Source organism: Hirundo rustica, chromosome 1, assembly GCF_015227805.2.
Source record: "Hirundo rustica isolate bHirRus1 chromosome 1, bHirRus1.pri.v3, whole genome shotgun sequence".
Lineage (NCBI taxonomy): Eukaryota > Metazoa > Chordata > Aves > Passeriformes > Hirundinidae > Hirundo > Hirundo rustica.
In genome coordinates this window covers 4,691,441-4,715,103 of record NC_053450.1, presented here as the reverse complement: position 1 = coordinate 4,715,103, position 23,663 = coordinate 4,691,441, and the positions used below count along the sequence as shown (strand labels likewise).

The 23,663-nt window shown below is 45.9% G+C and overlaps 1 protein-coding gene across 1 annotated transcript in view; it reads right to left on the bottom strand.

The window, feature by feature from the left end:
* Positions 1–219: 219 nt before the first annotated feature.
* The window catches only part of COL22A1 (collagen type XXII alpha 1 chain), a 239,922-nt gene continuing 216,478 nt past the window's right edge, over positions 220–23,663 (bottom strand). Inside the window, exons 53-65 of the mRNA XM_040065878.2 lie at positions 22,686–22,739; positions 22,069–22,113; positions 21,087–21,140; positions 20,007–20,060; positions 18,191–18,244; positions 15,689–15,760; positions 13,836–13,871; positions 12,904–12,948; positions 12,448–12,627; positions 4,401–4,467; positions 2,552–2,734; positions 2,146–2,223; positions 220–639 (exon numbers count right to left, since the gene is read on the bottom strand). Of these exons, the coding sequence (XP_039921812.1) occupies positions 452–639; positions 2,146–2,223; positions 2,552–2,734; positions 4,401–4,467; positions 12,448–12,627; positions 12,904–12,948; positions 13,836–13,871; positions 15,689–15,760; positions 18,191–18,244; positions 20,007–20,060; positions 21,087–21,140; positions 22,069–22,113; positions 22,686–22,739 (1,110 nt within the window). The 3' untranslated portion in view covers positions 220–451. The remainder of the gene's footprint in view (positions 640–2,145; positions 2,224–2,551; positions 2,735–4,400; positions 4,468–12,447; positions 12,628–12,903; positions 12,949–13,835; positions 13,872–15,688; positions 15,761–18,190; positions 18,245–20,006; positions 20,061–21,086; positions 21,141–22,068; positions 22,114–22,685; positions 22,740–23,663) is intronic.

Here is a 23,663-nt window from a genome sequence, read left to right as displayed (position 1 = left end):
CAAATAGCACCAATAAATCTGTGCCTGTGTGTCACAGTTAATGCCCCAGGCTGCAGGATTTTATTTCAGTTGAAAGGGTGAGGGATAAAGCTTTGGAAATAATTAATCAGATAACAGATAAAAAATTTGGCATTGGAATGGCTTTGCATAAACAGTCACAAAACACATTGCTATTATATGCTCTTCAAAAGAGGAAAAAAAACCCACTTATTTTTAACATTTTAATATGCCCTGATGTTAGAGAAAACAAACAAAAAAATAAGTTCACATATCACATCAAAGATAATAATAATAATTATTATAATTCATAAAAATAATCTGACCGACCGGCAGCATTTGTTGGCTTTAGAAGGCCTCCTGCAAAAGAAACACAGCTGAAGACATTGGAGAGCTCTTGGCAGGTGTGAGGAATTCAAGTTTTCAAAACAAGTCTGGGGGTGCTCCCTGCACGCTACGGCCCTTTGACATTGGAGGGCCGGGCAGCCAGGCTTGCATAGTAAGCGCACTGAGAGGGGTCACACTGTCCATTGGCTCCCGGGGGTCCCTGGAGCCCTGCCAGACCCGGCACACCGGCTTCACCTTGAGGGCCAGGAGGTCCTGGCATCCCATCTTTGGCATAACCAGGCTCCCCTGGGAGGCCTGAAATAGAAACAAAATGCCCTTGGTGAGTGGTACCAGTGACACTGCCAGCATGCAGTATTCAGCAGTGTAACATCACAGGAGATAGCTTTGCTGCCAGACTGGGATGCAGGTAGCAGCTTCCATAGTGTCCTAGGTTACAATGTAAAATGTGCCCAAAGTATGTATTCTATCACCATCTACATGAAATGTTGAAACTAAGTTGTGCACCACTGTTTCCCGTGCCCCCTCTCTCCAGACTATCTTCTGTTAATGGCCCATCAATGCCGTCCTGCATGACTCATAGATAACTCCCTCCAGGAGCTGTCTCTGTTTAATGGACAATCAAGGACCCATTACAAAACTGATAAAATGATATCAGTCCATTGTGAGATGCTCTGCCCAGGGGGAGGAGCCAAGCATTCCCACCTGGATATAATCTGGCATCTGGGACAGCACAGGCAGCCTTACCCACTGGATTCCCAGAGGACAAGAGCTACCAGACCTTTCTGCAGGAGCACTGCTTCAACAAGACCACTTCATCTGGACTGCTACCACCACGGTTTCAGGTTGTATTCTGACTCTGTCAGTGATCTTTTGTACCATTGCATGTGTTTTATTTTATTTTACTTTTTTTTCCTCTCCTATTGTTTTTTTCTGACTTAGAGTCTCTCACTGGTTTTGCCTTCAAGCCAGCACACATAGGCTGGGATTTGGCTAGGATATACCTCAAGGATATAACCACAGTATCTCCTCTGAAATAAAGATTTCCAATCCCTATGGCAACCTTGGGATGCTCAGCTATGATATGGCCGCTCTTCCTCTGTCTCCATGCTGAAGTCATGGAGCTACATGAGACAACTAATGACATACAGTCCTCACAGAGAGGAGAATGGGAAAGTGGAGGCAAGAGCCAGCCTGGGGAGATAACTCACTGGTGCAGAGCATAGTGGGCACATTGTTATTTGAAGGCAATGCAAAGCCAGTCTGCCAAATGCAGACCGTGGGGTTATGAGAGCTTCCTATAGTTCCTTCCCCAAGAAAGCAGTGAAGGCAAAAGTGATTAATGGTTCCTAATTTCAGACTTTAGACAAACTGCAGTCTGCTTTGTCAGTAACAGTAAAGCAGAAGCTGTATCCCCAAGGCACAGGTGTTCAATATGACCTTTTATAACATCTGAAGCTGTCTGAACCTCTGGGTTCAGCTTGGTCACAGGAAGACTCTGCCGAGGACAAAGAAAACACTTCATAGTACATCTAATAATTAAAGCTTCCCTTTGGATTTGACCCAAAGGTCAGTTAACTTAACTGTAACTGAGATGGCTCATCGTACTCATTCATCAGGCTGAGGAAATAAAGGTGGCCAGATATGATGTTAGTGATATAGTTCTTCCCTTTGGGCCACATCTTACAGAAATCCTGTACGTTGTTTTTATCTCATCCTGATCATCTCCCCAGTACAGCAGAGACCTGTGCCTTGGTAGTGGTTCTAAGTGATGTGTTTTGTGGGGTGCTCTTAACAACATACCTGGAATTCCTGGAGGACCCATTTCCCCTCGTTGGCCAATGCCAGTGTCTCCTTTGTCACCCTTTGCTCCTCTTTCTCCTGTAGAGAGGGAAAGAAAAAATAAGAACTGATGAGTGTGGTCTACAGAACTAAACACTGTTATAAACAGTTCCTTATTGTGGCCAATTCTCTGAGAGGGGACATTAAGTGGGAATGAAGACTTGCCCCATCCCAGTTCTGGCCAGAGGTAGAACACACCAGCAATTGCTGGTCATGAATTCAACACCTCTGGTTCAACAGACTGAGGTTGCTTCCAACACCTGCATTTTGAGGACAATTTATAAGCTACTAAAAGGAAAAGTGGATGCCAAAGTAGAGTGGACACTTCGTTTTATTGGACTGCCCCAACACACAAAGTTTCACTTACCTTTGGGACCAATTGGTCCAGGTGGCCCTTCAGACCCAGTCTGTCCAGGCCGGCCAGGCTCTCCAGGAGGACCAGGTCTTCCTGGGAGTCCTTCCTTCCCAGGGGGACCAGGAGGTCCTGGTCTGCCATGGGATGCTTTTACCTGTGCAGGCTGTATCTGAGCCAGGATATAGGGTAACTTCGCTGTGGAGACAGGGAAATGGGTTTGTTAGACTAGAAGGACTGTGGTCCAAGAGATGGAGAGCCAGAACCAGGGGCCCAGTAAAGTCCAAGTACTGTCACAGATCAGTTCTCCAGGGTTGCCTATCTTTTGTCCTCCATAATCCATGATTATGACTCCCTGACCCTCTCTAAATTATTTAAATCTCACCTCTTGGAAGCCTTAAATTTCTCCTAAGTTTCAAATTTTGTCATAAACTTTTCTCTCATCCTCTGCTCCTTGTCCTACAAGAATCTGAAATGTCCCTTCCTTTGGTTGTACAGATGGTGGATCCCTGCTAAATTGGGACCACTGCTGCTATGAAAAGGAGAGCCTTTTCCTAATGTTTCTGTTATGCAGTAATGCCACATGGTGGGTCTATAGGGAGAAAGATTTTCTGTTCCAGGCAGGCACACACTGCCTGCCATTTCAATGCTAAGACCCTGAACAACCATACTGGTTTTGGCTGGGATGGAGTTAATTTTCTTCCCAGTGGCTGGTATGGGGCTGTGTTTTGGATTTGTATCGATAACACAGAGTTGTTTTTGTTATTGCTGAGCAGGGCCTACACAGAGCCAAGGCCTTTTCTGCTTTTTATATGGCCATGCTGGGGAGAAAATTGGGGGTGCAGGGGAGGTTGGGAAGAGACACAGACAGGACAAGTGACCCAAACTGACCAAAGGGATATTCCAGACCATGTGACATCATGCTCAGTACATAAAGTGAGGGGAGGAAGGGGGGACATTTGCAGTGATGGTGTTTTTCTTCCTGAGTAACCATTACCTGTGATGGGGCCCTGCTCTCCTGGAGATGGCCAAACACCTGCCTGCCCATGGGAAGCAGGGAGTTAATTCCTTGCTTTGTTTTGCTTCTGGGCAAAGCGTTTGCTTTCCCTATTAAACTGTCTTTATCTCCCCCCATGAGTTTTCTAGCTTTTACTCTTCTGATTCCCTCCCTGATCCTGCTGGTGGGGGAGTGAGTGAGTGGCTGCATGGGCCTTGGCTGCTGGCTGGGATTACACCAAGACAACCTTGAGAGCTCATAAAACACTCAGCATCACATAAACATCCTACAGAATAGAGGGAGAAGAGTGTTCTAACTTCTCTTCATTGATCTTAAATTATTTCAGACTGGTGTGGATATTGAAGACTGAGAGTGTGTAAATAAAATCTGTGAAATAATCACTCTGTTTACCTGTGTTCTTTAGCATGGAACAAAATGCCTGCAGCTGTGTGTCAGCTGCATCAAGAGCTGTGTGAGAAGGACTACAGCTCTGCATCTCACTGCCAATGGGATCGGTAATGGTTTGCAAATCACATACTTTGATAAAAACACCAGCCCATATCCCCTCCAGCCCCTCTTCTTATACTGATGAGTATCAAAAGTCACCGGCAAAAATCAGAAACATTTATTCTCCAGCTGGGACCTCAAAAGAAAGTTTACGATCTACTCTGATTACTTTCTGTGTTATTGCTGGGAACATCGAAGCCTGGGGAACTGTAAAGCACATTTCATTACACACATCTTCCAAGCAAGCTTGCTGCAATACTACCTTCCCTAAGCAGGAGAGGTTCAGGTGCCAGCACAGCTATAGAACTTTTTTCCCTGCTATCAGATCAATCTTCTGGCTCCCTGGTACAGATTACTTACCATCTAGCTGCTTGGATAACTCCTCTTGGATGAGTCTCCTCAAAGTCTCTAGAGATGGGGGTTCCCCCTAAAAAGTCAGAATCAGTGATGAGGCTAGATAACCACAGTCAAGGGATCAGATAGTCATAGGACAAGGGGGAACAGTTTTAAACTAAAAGAGGAAAGATTTAGTTTAGATGTTAGGAAGAAATTCTTTACTGTGAGGCACTGGAATGGGTTGCTCTGAGAAGCTGCAGATGCCCCACCCCTGGAGATGTTCAAGGCAAGTTGAGTGGGCTTTGGAGCAACCTCATCTAGTGGGTGGCATCCCTGCCTATGGTGGGTGGGTGGGTGGTTAGAACTTAGATGAATTTTAAGTCCCTTCAACCCAAAACACTCCGTGGTTTCATGATGTCCAAACTAAGCCCTACACAAAGGGCTCGGCTAATGCCATGCTATCACCCACAGCCCACAGTGGGCTTCAGTGTTTGCCTAAAAGTGGAATGTAAAGGGACTCAAAACAATGACAGAATCAATTAGGCTGGAAAAGACCTCTGAGATCATAAAGTCCAGCCTTTGATTGAACACCACCATGTCAAGTAAACCATGGCATTGACTGACATGTCCAGTCTTTCCATAAGCACTTCCAGGGACAGGAACCAGTCCACAGTCTTCTTGAACCCCATCCTCCTGGCCTCACACCATGGATCCAGCCTGCCTACATCCCCCGGAGAGCATTCCTACCCTCCCAAACATCGACACTCCCACTCAGCCTAGTGTCATCACAAATTTACTGCTGAAGGTAAGGTACACTCGATGCCGTTGGCTACAGGGGCAAGGCACATCATTTGCTGAACAGGACTGGGCCCAGGGGACATTGCTAGTGACCGGACACCAACTGGATACAGCACCATTCACAGACACTCTGGGCCCAGCCATCCTGACAGTTCTTAAGCCAGTAAAGAGTGTCCTTGCCCAGGCCCTGGGCTGACGGCTTCTCCAGGACTCCACTGCAGCAGACAGAGTCAAAGGCTTTGCTCAAGTCCAGGGAGATGCCATGAACAGCTTTTCCCTCAGCCCTGAGGTGGGTCACTTGCTCCTCATAGGACATCAAGTTGTACAAGTAGGACCTGCCTTTCCTAAAACCCACACTGGCTGGGCCTGATCCCTCAGCTGTCATCTCTGGCTTCTGTGATCCCCCTCACAATGATCTGCTCCAGAACCTTGCTGGGCCCCGAGGTCAGGCTGACAGGCCTGCAGTTCCCTGCATCCTTCCTGCAGCACTTCTTGGCCGTGGGTGTCACATTAGCATCTCCAACCTGGGACCTCCCTGACGGTCCAGGACTGATAAAAAAGGACAGACAGCGGCTTAGCCAGCTCTTCCACCAGCTCCCTGAGCACCACTGGGCAACTCCCAGGCAGCCCCATAGACTTGGCAGTGTCTCAGTGGCTCTGCAGCTCACTAACAATTCCCCTCTGGATTACAGGGGCTCCAATCTGCACCCTGTCCCTGTCTGGCAGCTCAAGGGGACTGCTTGTCCTCTGGAGAATTGATCTGCCTGTCAAAGACTGAGGCAAAGAAGGCATCCAGTACCTCCACCTTTTCCTCATCCTTTGTAACCATATTCCCACCACACGTCCAGTAAAAAAAATGGAGATTTTCCTTGGCCGTCCTTTGTTGTTAATCTTTGTAAACAAACACTTTTTATTGTCTTCTACAGTCGTGACCAGATGAAGTGCTAACAGGGTTTTTGCCTTCCTGATTTCCTGCCTGTATGGGAGGCGGGGGTCCAAAGGGTGGGACGCATGGTGGGCTGGGTGGGAAAAGCAGGTTGGCAAGGCACTGGGCCTCTTTGGGGGTGTTTAGGCAAGGAACACACAAGGTGGGAAAAGGGAGAAGAGCAGATCATTGGGAGAGGAACAAGCATAGGCAAAGTTGAGGGGCAAAGGCCTAAAAAAGGCCTTTGTGACTAGGAGGTCTCCATGTCTCTCCATGACAAGGGGTGGCCATGCCCCCCAGGCCTTTGTGACCCACGCTTGCATCGTGCCCAGGGGCCATTGTGACACGGTTCCCAGTGGTGACAAGGAGGACTCTTGTAGGGCCAAACCCCTGGTGTTGACACTCCTTGGGGAGCAGCTCTCTGAGGAGGCAGCGGCTCCTCAAGAGGAAGCAGCTCTCCCGGGTGCCCTTGGCTAGTGTTCCTCAGAGCACTGCCAAGATGTCAAAGAGACAGGAGGCGAATGCCCACTACAAGTCCCGTGAGGGGCAGCCGCTGCTGTCCAAGGGGCGACAGGTGAGGGACGGGGATGGAGGGAGAGGCTGCAGTGGGACCTGGGGGAGGGTTGGGGGCAGAGAACTTCAGCCAGGCCTGGCACCAGGCCTTGCTCTGGGGACGAGCTGGTGCCAGAATGGCCTGGCTGAAGGAATAGCCCAGAGACAGCGAGCGCAGCTGGGAATCCAGCCCAGCCTGGCTGCTGTGCTCTGCATCTGCCTTGGGGCCAGAGCTGGGCTTGCAGATGTGAGGAAGGATAGTGTGCCCACAAGGTTGCCTCCATCTCACGCCTCCTCCTGCTTCCCACAGGTGCTGCAGAGGCTGCCGCAGGCAGCAGCAGAGGTCACATTGGTGACCGTCCACAGGGACCGACACGTCCCCAGACAGGACACCTCATCAGCATCCACAAGACCCAGAACATGGGAGGACAGCCTGGAGTGTGGGCACTCACTGCCCCACAGTGGCACAGTCACACAGCCACCAAGGTTGTCCGTGTCAGACTTGTCACCTCTCCATGGCCCTCCATTGACAGTGACACCTCTGTGCTGGCTCAGCCCTGAAATGCCAAGAGCAGCCTCGGCAAGGGTCAAGATGCCCCCTCTGCCAGCAGCCCCAGCAGCCTCTGGGTCTTCTCCCACAGGCAGAGCATGGTCCATGGGCCCAGTGGCCAGAGGCTACCAAGACCTAGTGCCAACTTCTCCATGGGGCACTATGGCTGCTGACAGGGCCCGGCTAACACCTTCCCCGGATAGCTCCATTGAGGGGCTCTGGCGAGGGTCAGCGACAAGGCAGGGCCACGGCCTGTCACCCCTGCGACGTGCAGGTGGCACGCCGCACCGCACAGGGAGCCAGCCGGCCTGGATGCACCTGGGGCACGCCGAAATGCAGGAGCTCACTGAGGTGCAGAGAGAGCATGGCAGCAACACCTACAGAGTTCCTTTTAGAGGTCTTGCCCTGTGCCTGCGTGAAGAAAGGTCCACCAAGTCCACTGGCCCCCAGGAGCAGTTAAGTGTCTGCCAAGAAACAGATGCAGAGCCCCAGGTGATGCACAGAGCTCCCGGCTTGTGCGAAGACTCCACAGCAGACACTGGAACCCCATCTGAGCTCCGGTCTTGTGCCCAGTTGCCACAGCAGCAGTCTGTCCCTGACAACTCACAGTGCTTGGAGACTTCTCCAAAAGAGCCAGAGGAAAACTGGGAGGAGGAAGAGCTCCCAGAAACAAAAGCTGAAGGAGAGGGGAACGGTACCTCACAGAGTGCATCACTTGCTCCTCTCAGAGAGGAAGAGGCAGCAACTTCTCCCCTGGAGAAAGGGCCCTGGGATAAGTGGCTCAACGAGCTTTTTCCCATGTCAGAGCATGAGGAACACTCAGACTTCACAGCTTCTCCCTCATACGGAAGCCTCTGTGAGGAGAGGGGAACTAATCAGCTGCTCGAGCAAACTGCACATGGCAAGCTGCTGTGCACAGGGTCTGAGGATGCTTCAAAGCACCTTCTGCATATTGAGGCAGAGGAGCTGGAGAAGTTGGAGGAAGACCTCCTCTCCTCCCTGGATCAAGAAAGACCCTCTGTGCCACACAGCCTTTGCAGCTGGATCATGGCCTGTGCAGGAGAGACTGAAAACTACTCACAGCTCATGGTTCCTGACCTGTTTGAAGAGCTGTGGTCCCTCTTCAATGACAAGGACGTTCCATCAAGGGACGCTCGGATAGACCAGCTACTGGCAAAGTGGGAGGAAGGAGAGCTCCCTGACAGAGATGCTGCAGGAGAGGGGGACAGTGAGCCAGAGAGCGTGCTGTGTGCCACACTGCAAGATGAGGAAGCAGAGCCAGCATCTTGTCCCCGAGACAGTGATCCCTGCGACTCAGGGCACAGTGAGACCCTCCACATGGCACTGCCGGAAGACTCAAAGATATCTGCGGTTTGTGCCTTGCCTGCCAATCCTGAGGACAAGGCTGACGCAGCATGTGTGGATGCTGGCGGTGCCCAGGCCACTCAGGAAAAGCCTTGCAGGGCCGTGGTACTGGCAGGGTCATGCCCGGAGCCTGCCCAGCCCCTAGTACACAGGGTTCCTGCTTCCCCTGCTGGCACGTTCACTGTCCCGCAGCTCCCGGCCCCACGGCGATGGCGCTCCGTCATCAGGACGGCTCGGCGGGCACTGACGCGGCTTTTCTCCTTCAGCTGCCTCAGGGGACAGCCTGAGGAGTAAGCCCAGTGACAGCACCAAGGCAAACCCCAAATACGACTGTTCCCCCTTTGGCAACCACTTGCCAAAGGTACGGCCTGCTGCCAGCCCCTCACACCCCAAGCCAATTGTAAGGCAGCCTGGTCGAGTACAGCCAGCTGAGGCAGGATGACAGCTCTGCCTTGTAGAAGCAGACAGAAGCTGACTTTAGGCCTGGTCTGCACCATGGGCTGCATTCCCTAAGCTGCATTTGGATCTTAGAAATGCTCCTTGAGCCTCAGCATTGCAGGCAAAGGAAGGCATGCCCATTCTCCTTTCCCATGGAAACTAGGAAAATGCCTCTCTGGATACCCCTGACAAGGACTGGAGAAAGGTGTTAATCCTGGAACACCAACACCTCCAAAAAACCACTGGGACCCCCCAGCACAAAGAAGCGCAGGGTGAAGAACGGCTGACAGGACTCTGCTAGAGCCAAGCGATTTGGATTGTCTTCTGCTTGATGTCTCCCTCACCCCCTCTTTTCCCCTTCTTTCCATCTCACCCTCCTCTTTCCTATCCCTTTCTATCGGTCTACCCCACATTTATTGTTAAATAAATTCCCCATTGTTAACTTTGGTCCATGGTCTCATTGGCACTTCATTCGCACACAGGCACCTCTCACTCATCGCATCTGGACGGGGCACACATCAGCACACAGCGCTCCAGGTTTGGCCTCCCCAGTGCCCAGCCCTGGTCCTGCTGGCCACAACGTTGCTGACACAGAAAGCCAGAAGGCCACCAGCCTTCTTGCCCACCTGGGAACATGCCAGCTCACCTTTGGCCACTGTCAGCCAGCAGCCCCAGGGCCTTTCCTGCTGGGCAGCTTTCCTGCCACTCTGCCCCCAGCCTGGAGTACTGCAGGGACTTCTTGGGACACATGGGCAGGACCCAATCCATGGTCTTCTTGAACCCCATCCTGCTGGTCTCACACCATGGATCCAGCCTGCCCACCTCCCCCAGAGAGCATTCCTACCCTCCCAAACATCGACACTCCCACCCAACGTGGTGTCATCACAAATTTACTACTGATGGTGCCGTTGACGCCCTTGGCCACATCAGCAGGACAGACACTGAACACGACTGGGCCCAGGGGACATCGCTCTTGACCACACAGCAACTGGATATAGCACCATTCACAGGCACTCCCTGGGCCCAGCCATCCTGACTGTTCTTAACCCAACAAAGAGCGTGCTTGCCAAAGCCCTGGGCTGACAGCTTATCCAGGACTGTGCTGTGAAGACAGAGTCAAAGCATTCTCAGTTTCCAGACTGCTGGCATAGCATGTGCTCAGTGGTTTAAGCAGGGAGCCTGCTCTGGGGGCAGTAGTTGAAGCACTCTTTCCATCTCCATCCTTAAGAAAATCTCTTTCCTATGCACTCATAGGACAAGTTGAAGAAATCACATCAGGAGACATGTCTGCCTTGCCAGATCACATTGGAGATCCCATGTTCTTTTTCGTCATGGCACGTTTTCCCGCAGAGAGATGTACATGTGCCCCAAAGGTTCTAATGCTGGCTAACTGGACTTGCTACAAACACTCATATTGGATGCATCCCCTTCCAACAGGCTTTATCTCAGGAAGCAGAAGCCAGTTTATGTATATAATACCTATTCTTTCAAACCAGTACAAGGTTTTGCTTGATTTCAGGGTGTTGAAGTGAGACAGGGATGTGGCTGCCTGGCCTTGGCCCCCTACCCAGCCTCCAAGGCATAGTATCTTTCATCGTTTCTCTTAGTTCTTTTGTGCTGTTGCTGTTGTACAGCTCTAATAACTCGAAGTAATGTGAACAACTCTGGATGATGCAACTAAAAAAATTATGAAAACATTTTTGATAGGTGGAAGAATTTTTTACATTGTAGCTTTCCAAGTAAATAATAAAAAAAGTTTTAGGGTAGTCAGGCTCTTGCCTTTGCAAAAACTCAAAATTGTAACTACATTTAAACATTTAAACTACATTTAAACAATAAACCATTTTCAAGCAGCAAGATCAATTTTTTTTTTTTTTTTCTTTTATAAAACAGAAAGTGAGATGTTGCACTTGAAATACACTTTTCAATTTTTAATTTTTTTTGGTCAAAATTATTATTTGCATTTCTGCCAGTTTTGAAAATACTTCTGGTCAACCTAAAGACTGCATTCTTTTGTGTGTCAGCTGCTTGCAAAGTGCTGTTTTTCCCTCACACTTACTCTTTTAACATACAAGAATGCAGTGAGTGTCCTCTATGTTTATGAAAACCTAGTGAGCTCTTCTGAGTCAGAAGTTATTCTTCAAGAAAAAAAAGATATTTTATTCAATAGCTAAGTGACATTTCAGTTTTAATCAATAGCATTGCTGATAAATACAGAGTTGGTCTATTTGCTGCCTCCTTCCTGTCACAAATTTTGCATGAGAAAAAGATGTGTCATTGGTGACAAAAGAAACAATTTTGTCATTAAGTACTAAGCATTTTTGATGGCTCTTAGTGTATATCCCACTAAGTAAACATAATTGTGGAGCATACTTTAAAGGCTTACAAATTATCTTTTCAGGTTTTAACCCTATTAGTTAAATTAAGTTCCATAATCATCACTTGATTTCACACACAGAGAAATGCTTTGTCTAAAATTTAGTCAGCTTTTACATCAGAGATTATTCTCTGTTTGTTCTCCTCTGAGATGACCTGAAATTCAACCTCAGGATGGGCACAGTGGTTTCACTGCTGTTGGTAGTTTTTCTCATTCTACAACATAAACCACTCTCAGGCATTCTCAGTAGTGAGATTGTTTCCCAACAGGAGGGAGGGGAGGGGAAAAAAAAAAAAAAAAGGGAGAACATTAAACAAAAATAGTATTTCATGAATTCTGATGAGCTGACTCCAGGATTTCCAGGAATAGAGCAGTGACCTTTCCACAGTTCAGCATTTTGTCTCTCGTAACAACCAGCTGCAGAGGAAGGTGTTAGTCCTCTGCATGAAGTAATACACATTATTTCCCTTATAGAAAGAATCTTTTTTAGACTCCTGTGCCATGGCCACCATCACAGCACCAGACTTAGGCATCTAGGAGTAAAAGGTGTCAGCAACTGGCCATGCTGACTATGGGTCTGGATAACTCAGCTCCCCTGAAGTGCAAGTCAACACCTGCACAAGCCTTCCCCAACTTTCATCCATGAAAATATCCAAGGCCAGGTGGACAGAACTTGGAGCAGCCTGGTTTAGTGTAAGATGTCCCTGCCTGTGGCAGGGAGGTGAAACTAAACTGTCTTTAAGGTTTCTTCTAACCCAAATCACTCTGATGTTCTGATTCCCTGAGATGTGCTACAGCTCCCCTTTTTACAGATATCAAGAGCTAAAGACACTGCCATTATAACACACTCCTGGTCCAGTTTCTGTCAGCCTCAATGTACTCTGATGTAACAGTTTTGGTGAAGAAGGACAAACACAACACCCCAACTCCTCCATTTTGACTCATATGTATTACTGTACACTAAAACCTCAAATTCTAAGTTTCGATGACTCCAACACTCCGAGGCGCTTTTCTGATTCCCATGACAGGAAAATACCTATACAAAGCCTTTCTCTGGCAATCTTACCCTTGGTCCTGGAAATCCTGGCTGTCCTGGAGGACCGGGAGGTCCAACTTGTCCAGTGTCTCCTGGAGGTCCATGGGGACCCATCAGTCCTGGGTGGCCCTTATGACCAGGAATCCCGGGATCACCTGGAGGACCCTTTACTCCTTGAGGGCCTTTTTCACCTTTGATGCCAGGCTCGCCCTAAGTGAAAAGAAGGACATTACCACCACAAAATAAGAGGCAAACTTCTGATTTCCAAACACAGAGAAACGCTCACAGCTGAGCTGGCACAGTTGCTGAGTACAACATCTGGTGCACTACAAATGATCCACAAATTATTAGTGATGGAGAATGATTAAAGAGAGACCTGGGAAGCACTAGCTTCAGTTTTAAATGACCTCTGCCCCCAGCCCCTATCTCAAAATAGCTCTCTTTATTTCAACATAATAACATAACTAGTAATGTTCTCCAACTTACCCTCTCTCCTTTGGAGCCAACTGCACCTTGTTTCCCTGGTGTGCCCTGCAACAAAATGAAGATAAACATAAATAACCATGCACAATAACAGTAAATAATTAAACATATGCCTTTGTAATGATTCCTGCAACCTGAGGAAAATTTATTTCCATGACAGCCCCACAGTTGTTCTCTGAGAGCTTTCTCTTTTGCTCTCAATTATCAACAATTAAAGAGGGGGAGAAAAAAAAAAAAAAGAAAGGCATGGGACATAGTTGAGGAGGGTGATTCTCCCCCTCCACTCCCCTTCTCTTTGGTGAGACCCAAGAACCTGCCTGGAGTGCTGTGTCCAGTTCTGGTGCCACAATATAAGCAAGGACATGAACCTGTTAGAGCAAGCTCAGATGAGGCCACAGAGATGCTCAGAGGGGTGAAGCATCACTTCTATGGATTCAGGCTGAGAGAGCTTGTTCAGCCTGAAGGAAAGAAGGTTCTGGGGGAACCTTAGAGTCCCTTCCAGTAATAAAAGGGGGTTTATAAGAAAAAATGGGGATGAATTTTTCTGTCAGGGATAGTACTGATAGATACTGATAGATGACTGTAGTGATAGAACGAGGTAAATGGCTTCACAACCAGAGAGGGTGATGTTTGGTAGAAATTTTTCACTATGATGGTGGTGAGGCAGTGGAACAGGTTGTCCAGAGAAGTTGTGAATGTCCCACCTCTGGAGCAGTTCAAAATCAGGTTGAATGGGGCTTTGAACAATCTGGTTTAGTTGAAGGTGTCTCTTCCCCTGGCAGGGTGGGTGGAAATAGATGATAATTAAGATCCCTTCCAACCCAAATCATTCTATGAAAAAATCCCCTCAGTTTTTTGGAACCCTGGTAACACCCTTGATGATTTTTGTTCCGTGACACCAGCCCTATACTGAAACAACTGGGAATTTTACTTACCTCTTTCCCAGGAGGACCTTTCTCTCCTGGTTCTCCCTAAGACACACAGAAAGTGGATTTAGCATTGCACTGGAGGTGTTGGAAGAAACACTCCACCTAAAAACCATAAATCTTGCTTTGTGTTAACACAAGTTTTCTTCTACACAGTAGCAGGTTTGCATGATTTATCCTTATCCTACTGCTATTAGTCATTCCTGGATAGATACATCCTACTATTGAGAAAGTATTTTTTAGTGAATTTGCATCCCATGTAAACATAAATAATGTGAAGTAATTTCTAACAAACCTGCTGAGAGCAGATGTTTCACTGAAAGTGTGTTCCTGTCTTCAATACATTTTGTTCCTGTCTTCAATACATTTTGTTCCTTTTTCTTACCAACAATTCCCAAAGCTTCACACACTTTATATGATCTTGTTTAACTTAGGAGCACCAGCACTATACCCATAAGAGTCTGAAGATGTAAATGAAGTAAATTTTGTAGGTAGAAGTACCATCTTGTATTACACCAGTTGGAAAAACACATACAGAGACAGCTGATAAAGGAATTTTAAGCCTAAATGCTCACCTGTTCTTTCAGAATTATATTAAATAGTCTTAATTTGAATAAGCAATCTCATAGAATTATGTATTTATTTATTTATTTACTTACTTAAATAATTTTCTCTGTATTTATAACATGATAATTAGACAGTACCCTTTCCATTTGAGTATTTTAATGAAAAAAATATTACTGCAGTTCTGAACTGCAGATAAAGCAAAATTAACATTAAACTAGTTGTTGCTGAAATTCTGGCCACTTTCCCATATCATGTATAAAAATAATAATCTTTCTAAGTCTTCTTCCAGCCAACACACATGATCATATCTACAACACGCATGCAGGTGGTATTTTCCCCTGGAAACATAACATCTTCAGCTGTGTTAGCATCTGTACACATATCCATGAGAAATGGAACTAATCAGAGATGTGTGATCCAAATCAGGCTGCATTAAACTCACTCAAGTTTTCCTAAGGGCCACTTCAGTTTTAAATGGCCACCATGTTTGCTGCTTAAAATTAATTGTCCAGAGAAATATTTCCTCCTCCTCTTTTCATCCATAAGCTCACTTTCAAATTATAAAATAAAATATTAAAAAATACAGAAGGGAAAAAGAATCATCCTGTGGAAGAGTCAGCTCTGCTAAAGACTCAATAAAATCCTTTAAATCTTATTTTTTTGTCACAACAAATCTAGAAATAATAATAATAATAAATCCTAGCATTCATTTTTTCCATCCTTCCAGTGAAATTTAACATATTTTACTCACCTTGAAAAGTCTAAAGATATTGGATTCTGGAGCTATGATACTGTCATTGGTATAGGTTTATTATTTATTATTTTAGATCACTTTGGGATATATATGAATGCTTCAATTGCAATGTAACTCTGTTGCTGGCAACAAAGGAATTTCCCTCAGAACAGCAAATATCAGAAATACCTGAATTATTATCAGCACTCACAATTTCCCTATTTAGTCCATCTAAGTTTTATGCAGGGGTGTAGTCTGAGAATTTAAATACCCTATACCTCTATTAAGAAGACTATTAAAGCAGTCTGATTAATACACACATCATCAAGGCTGACTGGCAGGTACCAGCTCCATACACGAGATTATGGTTGCTCATCCATATGCAAAATGCTATTTTTGCAGTCCAATTTCTTTTGAAAATAAAATGATATGGCTTCTGGATTTGTCAGATCTCCTGCTTCTGATTTTTTTTACCTAACTGAAGATGACCATGTCCCATCTTCCTGTCTAACATTTAAAAGCAGGTAAAGAGAAGATCTAATCCATCCCCTGACATACTTACAGGTGGTCCTCGGGGTCCTATAAAGCCAGGGAGTCCTGGGCTGCCAGTTTCTCCTTTATTTCCTTTGGGACCCTTAGAACAGAAATGAGACAGACACTAGCAGCCCTTTCCCCAGCACCTCTTTCCCAGAGCATTCATTTACAGATATACTGGAACTGGGAAATTCCACTTTAGCAGCAGGACTCCCAAAACTGACAAGGAAGAAGAGAGTATTTTAGAAAAGCAGGTTGCAGGCACCGTGGTTGCCTTATTAATAAGCTATGAAGGATCCCTGGGAGAAGATAAAAAATAAGGGACAATTCTGGCAGGGGCAGGAATTGTTTTCCATTTGTGGTTGTTGTGGTGTCACATGGTTTATAAGGGGATGTTGAGAGTGGAAATGCTGTAATGGGTGATGACAGGGAAACAATGCAGGTGGTCATATTGCCCAAATCCAAGAATACAACCGACAGCTACAGGGCTTCTCCTTTGTCTTTATTTCCAGATTAAATGCATAAAATGTCTGTCTTTCACTTATCTCTTGTGATATTCTGTCAAACTGTCCCTTTTTCCTTGCAGATCAGGGCAGTTGAAATGACAGTTCATGATACAGAACTGTTTCATGCACACTTCTGATGTGGTTTTAACTCCTAGTTTAACCTTTGTTTTCAGAACTTTGTCCCCTACTTTTTCAGTTCAGAACATAGCCCTTTTTCTTCTTAGAGTAAGATCCACGCAAAGTGAGCACCAATGAGCCTGAAAGGCACAAAGCACATGGATTTGGGGTGTGCAACTTGCCCTGGAGACTTCAGGGGCTGGACTGTGTCGCCGTGTGTGGGCTTAAGCATGAGCAAGTGTGAACTGTGATGGACACTGTCAAACAGCAAATGCAGAAGGAGAAGACTCCTGGCAGGTTTTACCTTGTGATTACAAGTCAGCAGTGGTGAAGGTGAAAAAAAAAATCATCCTTATTGCCATGACACCCTTCCTCACCTTCCCTTTTTTCAAAATAGAAATATAAAATATTGGCTTGTCACACCACACTGTGAAGGAAATTAGTGCATTTCAAAATAAATGGATTTACATACAGCACAAGGAGACACTTCTCACAATAACCTTTATGAAAAGGAGAGAATTCATTTTAATGACAGAGAAAGATAATGATGAGATGACTGTCTGTTCTGCTGACCAACACTGTCTCATGGTTTCTCCTTCCTCATCCATCTGACTTTATCCTTTTTCAATCTCCTGTGTTGTTTTTGGACTTTGAATCCTCTGGAGCAAAGGCTGCTGTGGTGCTGCTTGTGCAGGAAGCTGGCTGGTGAGTCCCTGGGTCACATCAGATCGGTATTGTGATAATACTATGATGATTGAAATAATAATCCCCACTTGGCATTCACAAGGCATCCCAAAGCCACAAAGACCTGATAAAGACCCAGAAGGTGAAAAAGCAGTGATAGGAATTGGGAACAGGGGTGGGTGTAATGAAAAGGAGAAAAGAAGTTTGCAAAGGCAAGAGCAAGGAACCATGGGGCAAGAAGCAATGGCAGCAGTCCCCTGAAGGCAAGAAGAGCTTATGTCAAGACAAAAAGCCTGTGGCATTTATATTTTTGATGCAGGGAGGCTCTCAGACTGAACCACCCCATCCCACCTCCCCACACAGAAAAGTATATTTGCTTCTCTGAGATATCCCTGCAGATGCTTGATCAGGGCTCAAGTCTACAGCGAGGCTGGGGTGGCTTTATGACTTTGCAAGGCTCACAAAGAGCAAAGCCCTGCTGCATTCCTCCAGCTCTGTCTTTGTTTCACTATTAATCCAACAGTCCAGCAAGCTGTACTGTCTCTATGGACAAAGAGAGGGAGGAGCCCTGCATTATGATAGATGCTACTGAGCACAAGGGAATATTTGCATAGATTTGCTGAATTCTAGAGGATTTTCAGCAGCAGAACAGAAGAAAAAAGACAAAAAAGCAACAAAACCACCAGCTCTTCACTGTCCTTCTTACAGCTCTTCATGTCCAAGCTGTTCTTCCCCACAGGATGGCCTCAGGGGAGTTTCATTATGCTTCCTGATCCTGGTTTACTGCCTGCTGTCTGCTCTTCCCTCAAGTGCCTGAAAGGATTTTTCTGCTGCCACTATTCCTCAATGGCAGCCTGCCAACTCCCTGAGGCCCTTTCCTTCCTCGTGACAACTTTCTGCAGGCTGCATGCTCTCTGCTTGGCAAAATTACATCTACTGGTGAAGATGAGGTATGCCAATCTTTTTTCCATGCTAGGCAATCAATCATTTCCATTTGCTGTGAACACTTAACTTTCACTGGGAAAAACGATGACCCAGCTAGCATCTCAGTTCCAGGAATGTAGACAAACCCCCTTCAAAGTTGTGGCTGCCAGTGATTTTCAGATCACCCATCTTCAGACATGGAAACCCCAGGGATGGTAACCAGCTACACATAATCCACTCCACCTACGCTTCATCAGTCACCTCTCCTGGCTGCATGAGTTTCCCTTTGTGGTACTTACTGGGATACCTGCTGGGCCAGGTTCTCCTGCAGATCCAGGCACTCCATTCTTGCCCTGTATCAAAAGAAAAAAGGTTAGTGATGTCATGCATGCTAAAACTAGAAATATCTAGCTATGCTTACACCAGCAGGGATTTCTTTAGCATTGTTCAATCTCCTCTCCTGACAGACTGTGAAGTATCTTATTTGCAAACGACCTCACAGCTTCTGCAACCCTGATTGCATGGCTGATCTCAGGAAAAAAAATTGAGATGTGGACCCGAATCCACGGGCCTGAGGAGGACCAGACCAGCACTTCTTCCCCTTCTCCTTTCCTTCACCCTTGTCCTTATCATATTCAGCATCCTTCTGGATGGATGGAGCCACCTCCTCTGGCTGCTCCAAGTCACCAGTGTTCAGAAAATACTCTTTTTAATCGTCTCAGGCTTCCCCTTTTTCGGGGAATGGAGAGAAACACTTGTTCTAAAGTTTTGAAGCATTTCATACTTACCTGACACCAGACAACTCAGAATGAGGCAAAACATTCTTTAGAAGGACCTGTTTCTCACTGTTCCTTAAGAAGGTAGCTGAGATGATCATCTACAAAGTTTGGTGAGATGAAAGTTTACACTCTTCTTCTCTCAACTCACCACGCAGAGGTGTTTTTCCCTGCACTGGGGTTGACCATAAAGACCAACCCTTGTACTGTCAATATTCAAAATTATGCCTCAAACTCATTTTACTTAAAAAACAAAGATAAGGAAGAACAAGAGGAACTGATACTTGGCCCTCCAACATACAAAATCCCAAGTATCTCTTCTGCAAAGAAGAATATGGCCTAGAGTTATGATAGTTTCTATCTCTTCAAATATTTTTACTCATTGCTAGTGTTGCGCAGGGGCATGACACAATAGTGAATGATGCCAGCAGTACAGGAGTAATGAGATAAATGATGAGGTAGACACAGGAGGTCTCCTTATATTCCTGTAGTCTAATCTAAACCCCAGCATTGCTGAGTCAGTATTGCTCCCCTCCCGCCCCCTGGCCAATCATGCTATAGAATCTGTTTCGCCACCAGGTATCAAGAAGGAAAGGAACTCACCCATTGCAACACACTAAAAATGTGGCTTGGTTCAGCAACAGAGATCTCGATTCAGACTTCATAAGGTTTAATTTCTAAGACAGAATTTTAAACCCTTTGAAATTAATAAAAGTAATTTCTGAGCCATCACAAATGAGACTTTTTGAAATGTCAACTAGATTTCTATTTCTCCACTGAAGCTGTAATAAAAGAGTACAAGTGAATAGTATCACAACTGGACCCCACAAAACTCAGCCTGGGCACCCACAGTGAGTGTCTGCCTTTGAAAAGTGAGACCATGTGAGAAGTGAATAGGATCCCAGAGGCAGGACTGAAATATGAGTATTTCTGACTCCACAGTCCTGACAGAAACCATTGAACTGTTCTTCCCACTGAGTCAGCAACCATCAGTCTCTTGCAATATTATAAGCCTTCATCAGTTTCTAGCAATATCATTCTTACTTGTCTCTCTGAAAGGCAAAGTGTTTTAATCAAACATTGTCTGAATCTTCCTAAACTCTCCTCTTTCAAGCCAGAGTTCTGGACTGCAGAACATTCCCACCACACATGATGTCCCATCCCTGGAAGTTTTCAAGGTTGGGCTTGATGGGGGTCTGAGCAAACTGATCTAGTGGATGGCATCCCTTTCCATGGAAAGGGGTTAGAACTACATTTTCTTTAGTGTTCCTTCCAATCCAAACCATTCTATGAACTATTAGGTACCTCTAGAAATGGCTTGTAAGGAGAGAAAACTCACCGGCTGCCCTCGGAGTCCTCGCGGACCCTGTGGTCCTACGGGACCAGGATCACCCTGAGAGGAAGGAAAGTATTCTGGTTAGTGAGAAAGATCTGACATGGAGGGAAGTGAATAAACATTTAAAAATGTCCCTGCTAAATTACACTGTTCACATATTAGGGGAAACAAGATTAAAGGAGTCTCACTGCTCCCTTTCAGTTATTTATGAGGAAGTCCAAACCTTTGAATTTTAAACACCTACCTCTAAATGCAGCCTGATTACAGGCAGAAACCATTTCTATCAGGTTATTATCAGTTAATCTTAAAGCTTTGTTTCTTAGGGACAGAAATTCTCTGATATTTCTCAAGAATTGACAAGTCTGTTCTCTCTTCAGGGAGACTTCACAGCTGCTTCCATTTTCTCTGAGGGGTTCCTTTACATTTTGCTTTGTAGGGTACCATTTACAGCACACCAGTTTCCAGTGACACAGCGGGGTGCAAATGAGAAGCCACTTCTTCAGGTCCCATGGCAGCGGCACATCAACTGCTTGGAACAGTGCTCAGCAACTGCTGCAGGATCCCACGTCAGCTGCACCCTCCCAGGACTTTGTTATATGACAACACTTGACACAAATCATGCCAGAGGAACTGTTTGTACCATCTTTCTTTCCTCTGAGCAGCAGCAACTTATTCCATAGGTATTTCACAGACTTCAGTGGATCGACACACTCAGTCAGGTACAGCTGCGGCAGAGGAAGCGTGGCAGAGCCCGGCCTGGTGGGACCCGCAGAGCAAAGCACTGCTCAGAGATGGGTGCCAGAAGACACGTTCATGGCTACCAAGCACAGCCTGGGTTTCACAAAATGCTGCTTTCTCTGCTTATCCAAAGATATATCTGACATTTTATTGCCGGCAGCTGAGCAGTGACAAAGGCCCTCTAATACTTTGTTTCCCCTAATGATCTTTGCACAAATCATTCCCTGCAGTAATTCACCCTTTATTGAAGTTTCTGCAGCTGTTTCAGGTCAGGGTCACTGTGAATTAAAATTTTCATTTGTCAGGGAGAAGGAGATTCATTTCTGCTCAAAATGGTTCACTTACATCCTTCCCTGGTGGCCCCTCACGACCAGCAGGACCCGTCACACCTGGCTCCCCCTGCAATTCAGCAAAAAGGGAAAAGAGATCAGCTCAAGGTCAAATTTGGACCAGTATCACCACTGTAAGTGGTGTGGGGTTTCTGCAATGTGTGACTGAGCTCAGCGAAAACTTTTTTAAAGCCAACAAGAGCCTCATTCATCTTATATGACATGCAGCTTATAAAAATAACCCTGAAACATCTTCTGTAAGTGATGGACAAGGCAGTGCTCTGCTTTCCAGCAAATTATTTGCTACTGCTACTGCAGGCACTGAAAACCACCAACACATTCATGATAGAGAAGCTATCGTAATGAGGAAGAGATGTAGATCTCCAGCACTGGATGTTTCACATAAGCTTCTGCAAGCAGAGAATTTTATTTCCCTGTAAAAAAGGCAGAATTAGGTGGAAGAACATTCATTTTTGTATTCCCCTTTTACACCAAGGAGCTCCAAATAGAGTGGTGAACAAATTTTCATGCAGGACTTGAGGTTTGGGTTTTATGACCCACAAGCAACTAATTCAAAGGGACATTTCTATTCACTTTTCTGTAAGTTTTGTGCTTGAACTTATTTTGCACTTCTTCAGCATTTGTGGAAGAGAGCTAGTACTTGTCCAAGAAGTGTAGCAAGGTTCCTCACTTTGCCAGCATTTTTACTAGAAAGATGTGGTATGGAGGCATCCTTGAGACTTCTTCACAAAAGACTATCTCAAAGGGAGCATCAAAGAATTAAGTTCTACCAGCTGCCTCACCTTCCCCAGAATCAGAAATTCAGCAGAGGGAATGAAGACAGTTGCTGTCATTTTTGTGCTATAGATGTGGCCCGTGGAATCATAATTGAAACCCACATGAAACAGTCATCATTTTTACCTTCTGCCTCAGAAAGGGCAACTTCAGTTTCCACAATCGTTCTCCAAAGGATTGTGCATAAGGTACCTGTTACTTACCCGGGGACCTGGGGGACCTGTATCTCCTCTCTGTCCTTTGAAACCCTACATAAGGGAATGAAATCAGTAATTATGCATCACCCTGATGCAGGAAACACTAAGAAAACTCTAGCTTGACTGTTTATTTAATAACCTTTCCAGTTTTTCCAAAAGTTACTAGGGACTGATCAGCATGGAACAACTGTGTCCTAGGGAGTAATTAGGCAGGGCTACATCACAGGAAAAGCTCTCCATAGCTTCTTAAGCTGTAAAACCAAGGCTGTGGTCTGTGTATCCGTGGTGTATCCAGCCAATATATTACTTAACCCAAACTTTATTGTCCCCACTCTTTCAGAGGACGTGTGACAGAACACAAGGGCTACAGCTGTGATTTTCTGGTGGAGGGGTGTCATGAGGTTACATGCTTTAATTTCTAGAAAAGGGATTTACTCTTCTCCACATTTGAAGGATTCATAAATGTCTATGTTCTATTTTTGTTGCTTATTTACGTATTTTATTTGTCACAGTGCCGTGACCGGTTATGTTTGCATCAGTAAAGAACCTCATTTGCCCAAGAAATGCTCCCTGACTCCAGTACAGGGGGTGGAGTGGGTGGAACCCTTCAGAGCAGCACCCACCGGCAATCCTCGAGCACCCTCCCGGCCTGGGAGCCCTTGTTCTCCAGGCTTCCCCTGTGGGAAACAAGAATGCTCATGTTAGAGACAGCCCCAGGTCTGTCCCACTGCTGTGTAAAACTTCCCACTCCTCTCCCTTAGACATAACATCACTGAGAATTGTCAGTGCCCAGGGTTTGTCCAGCAGAGTCTGAGTTTGCAAGAACAGCAGTGACAGACATTCCCAAACATACCTGCACTGTCACCTGCACTCTAAGGTGGTGAGGCATTTACCAGCTCTGGAGCTGTGCGTGTTGGCAGTGTCAGAGCTGCACAAATACCTAATCAGCACATGCAAAATCAGCATCTGCACACAGAAGTGGGGTGGTTTGGCGCAAACACAAACTATCTGCAGCTGCCGTGACAAGCACTCCTCTCCTTAGCAGTTGTTCTAATGCCTGGGAACTTGGCTGCTCCCAGGACCACCAAGTCCTATTTGACCAGTCAGAGAAAGAGGCTGGCAATTCCTGATACTTAGTACATTCTTCGTGTAACACACACAGTTGCAAGAAATAACATTCAGTGCCAAATTTACTAACATTGCCTTTTAGCTGACAACTTCGTGGCTCAGCTTTTTTCCCTAAGCAAATGCAAGTACAGACTAAGTAGAGAAAAATCAAATATAAACTCTAATTCTGGGCAACAAAACTGTCTCAGAGCAATCCAGAAAAAAGCTTCCTTAAAAACTCCTCCTCTAAGCTTTTTATGCCCCATAAACTTCTATCAAAAGGATGGATCACTAGCTTTAATGTTACAAGACAACCTTCTTTCTCTGCAGTGTTTAAGACAGCTGTAAAAGTGGAGTCACTAAGTTTCAGTGTATTTATGGTAGTTGTAAAAGAACCCAGTTTCTTTTCAAAATTGCTCGTGTGTCATGCCTATAAATCGCTCAAGACAATACAGTCCTTCTGGTGTGAAAAACAGATGTGCAAACAGGCTCCT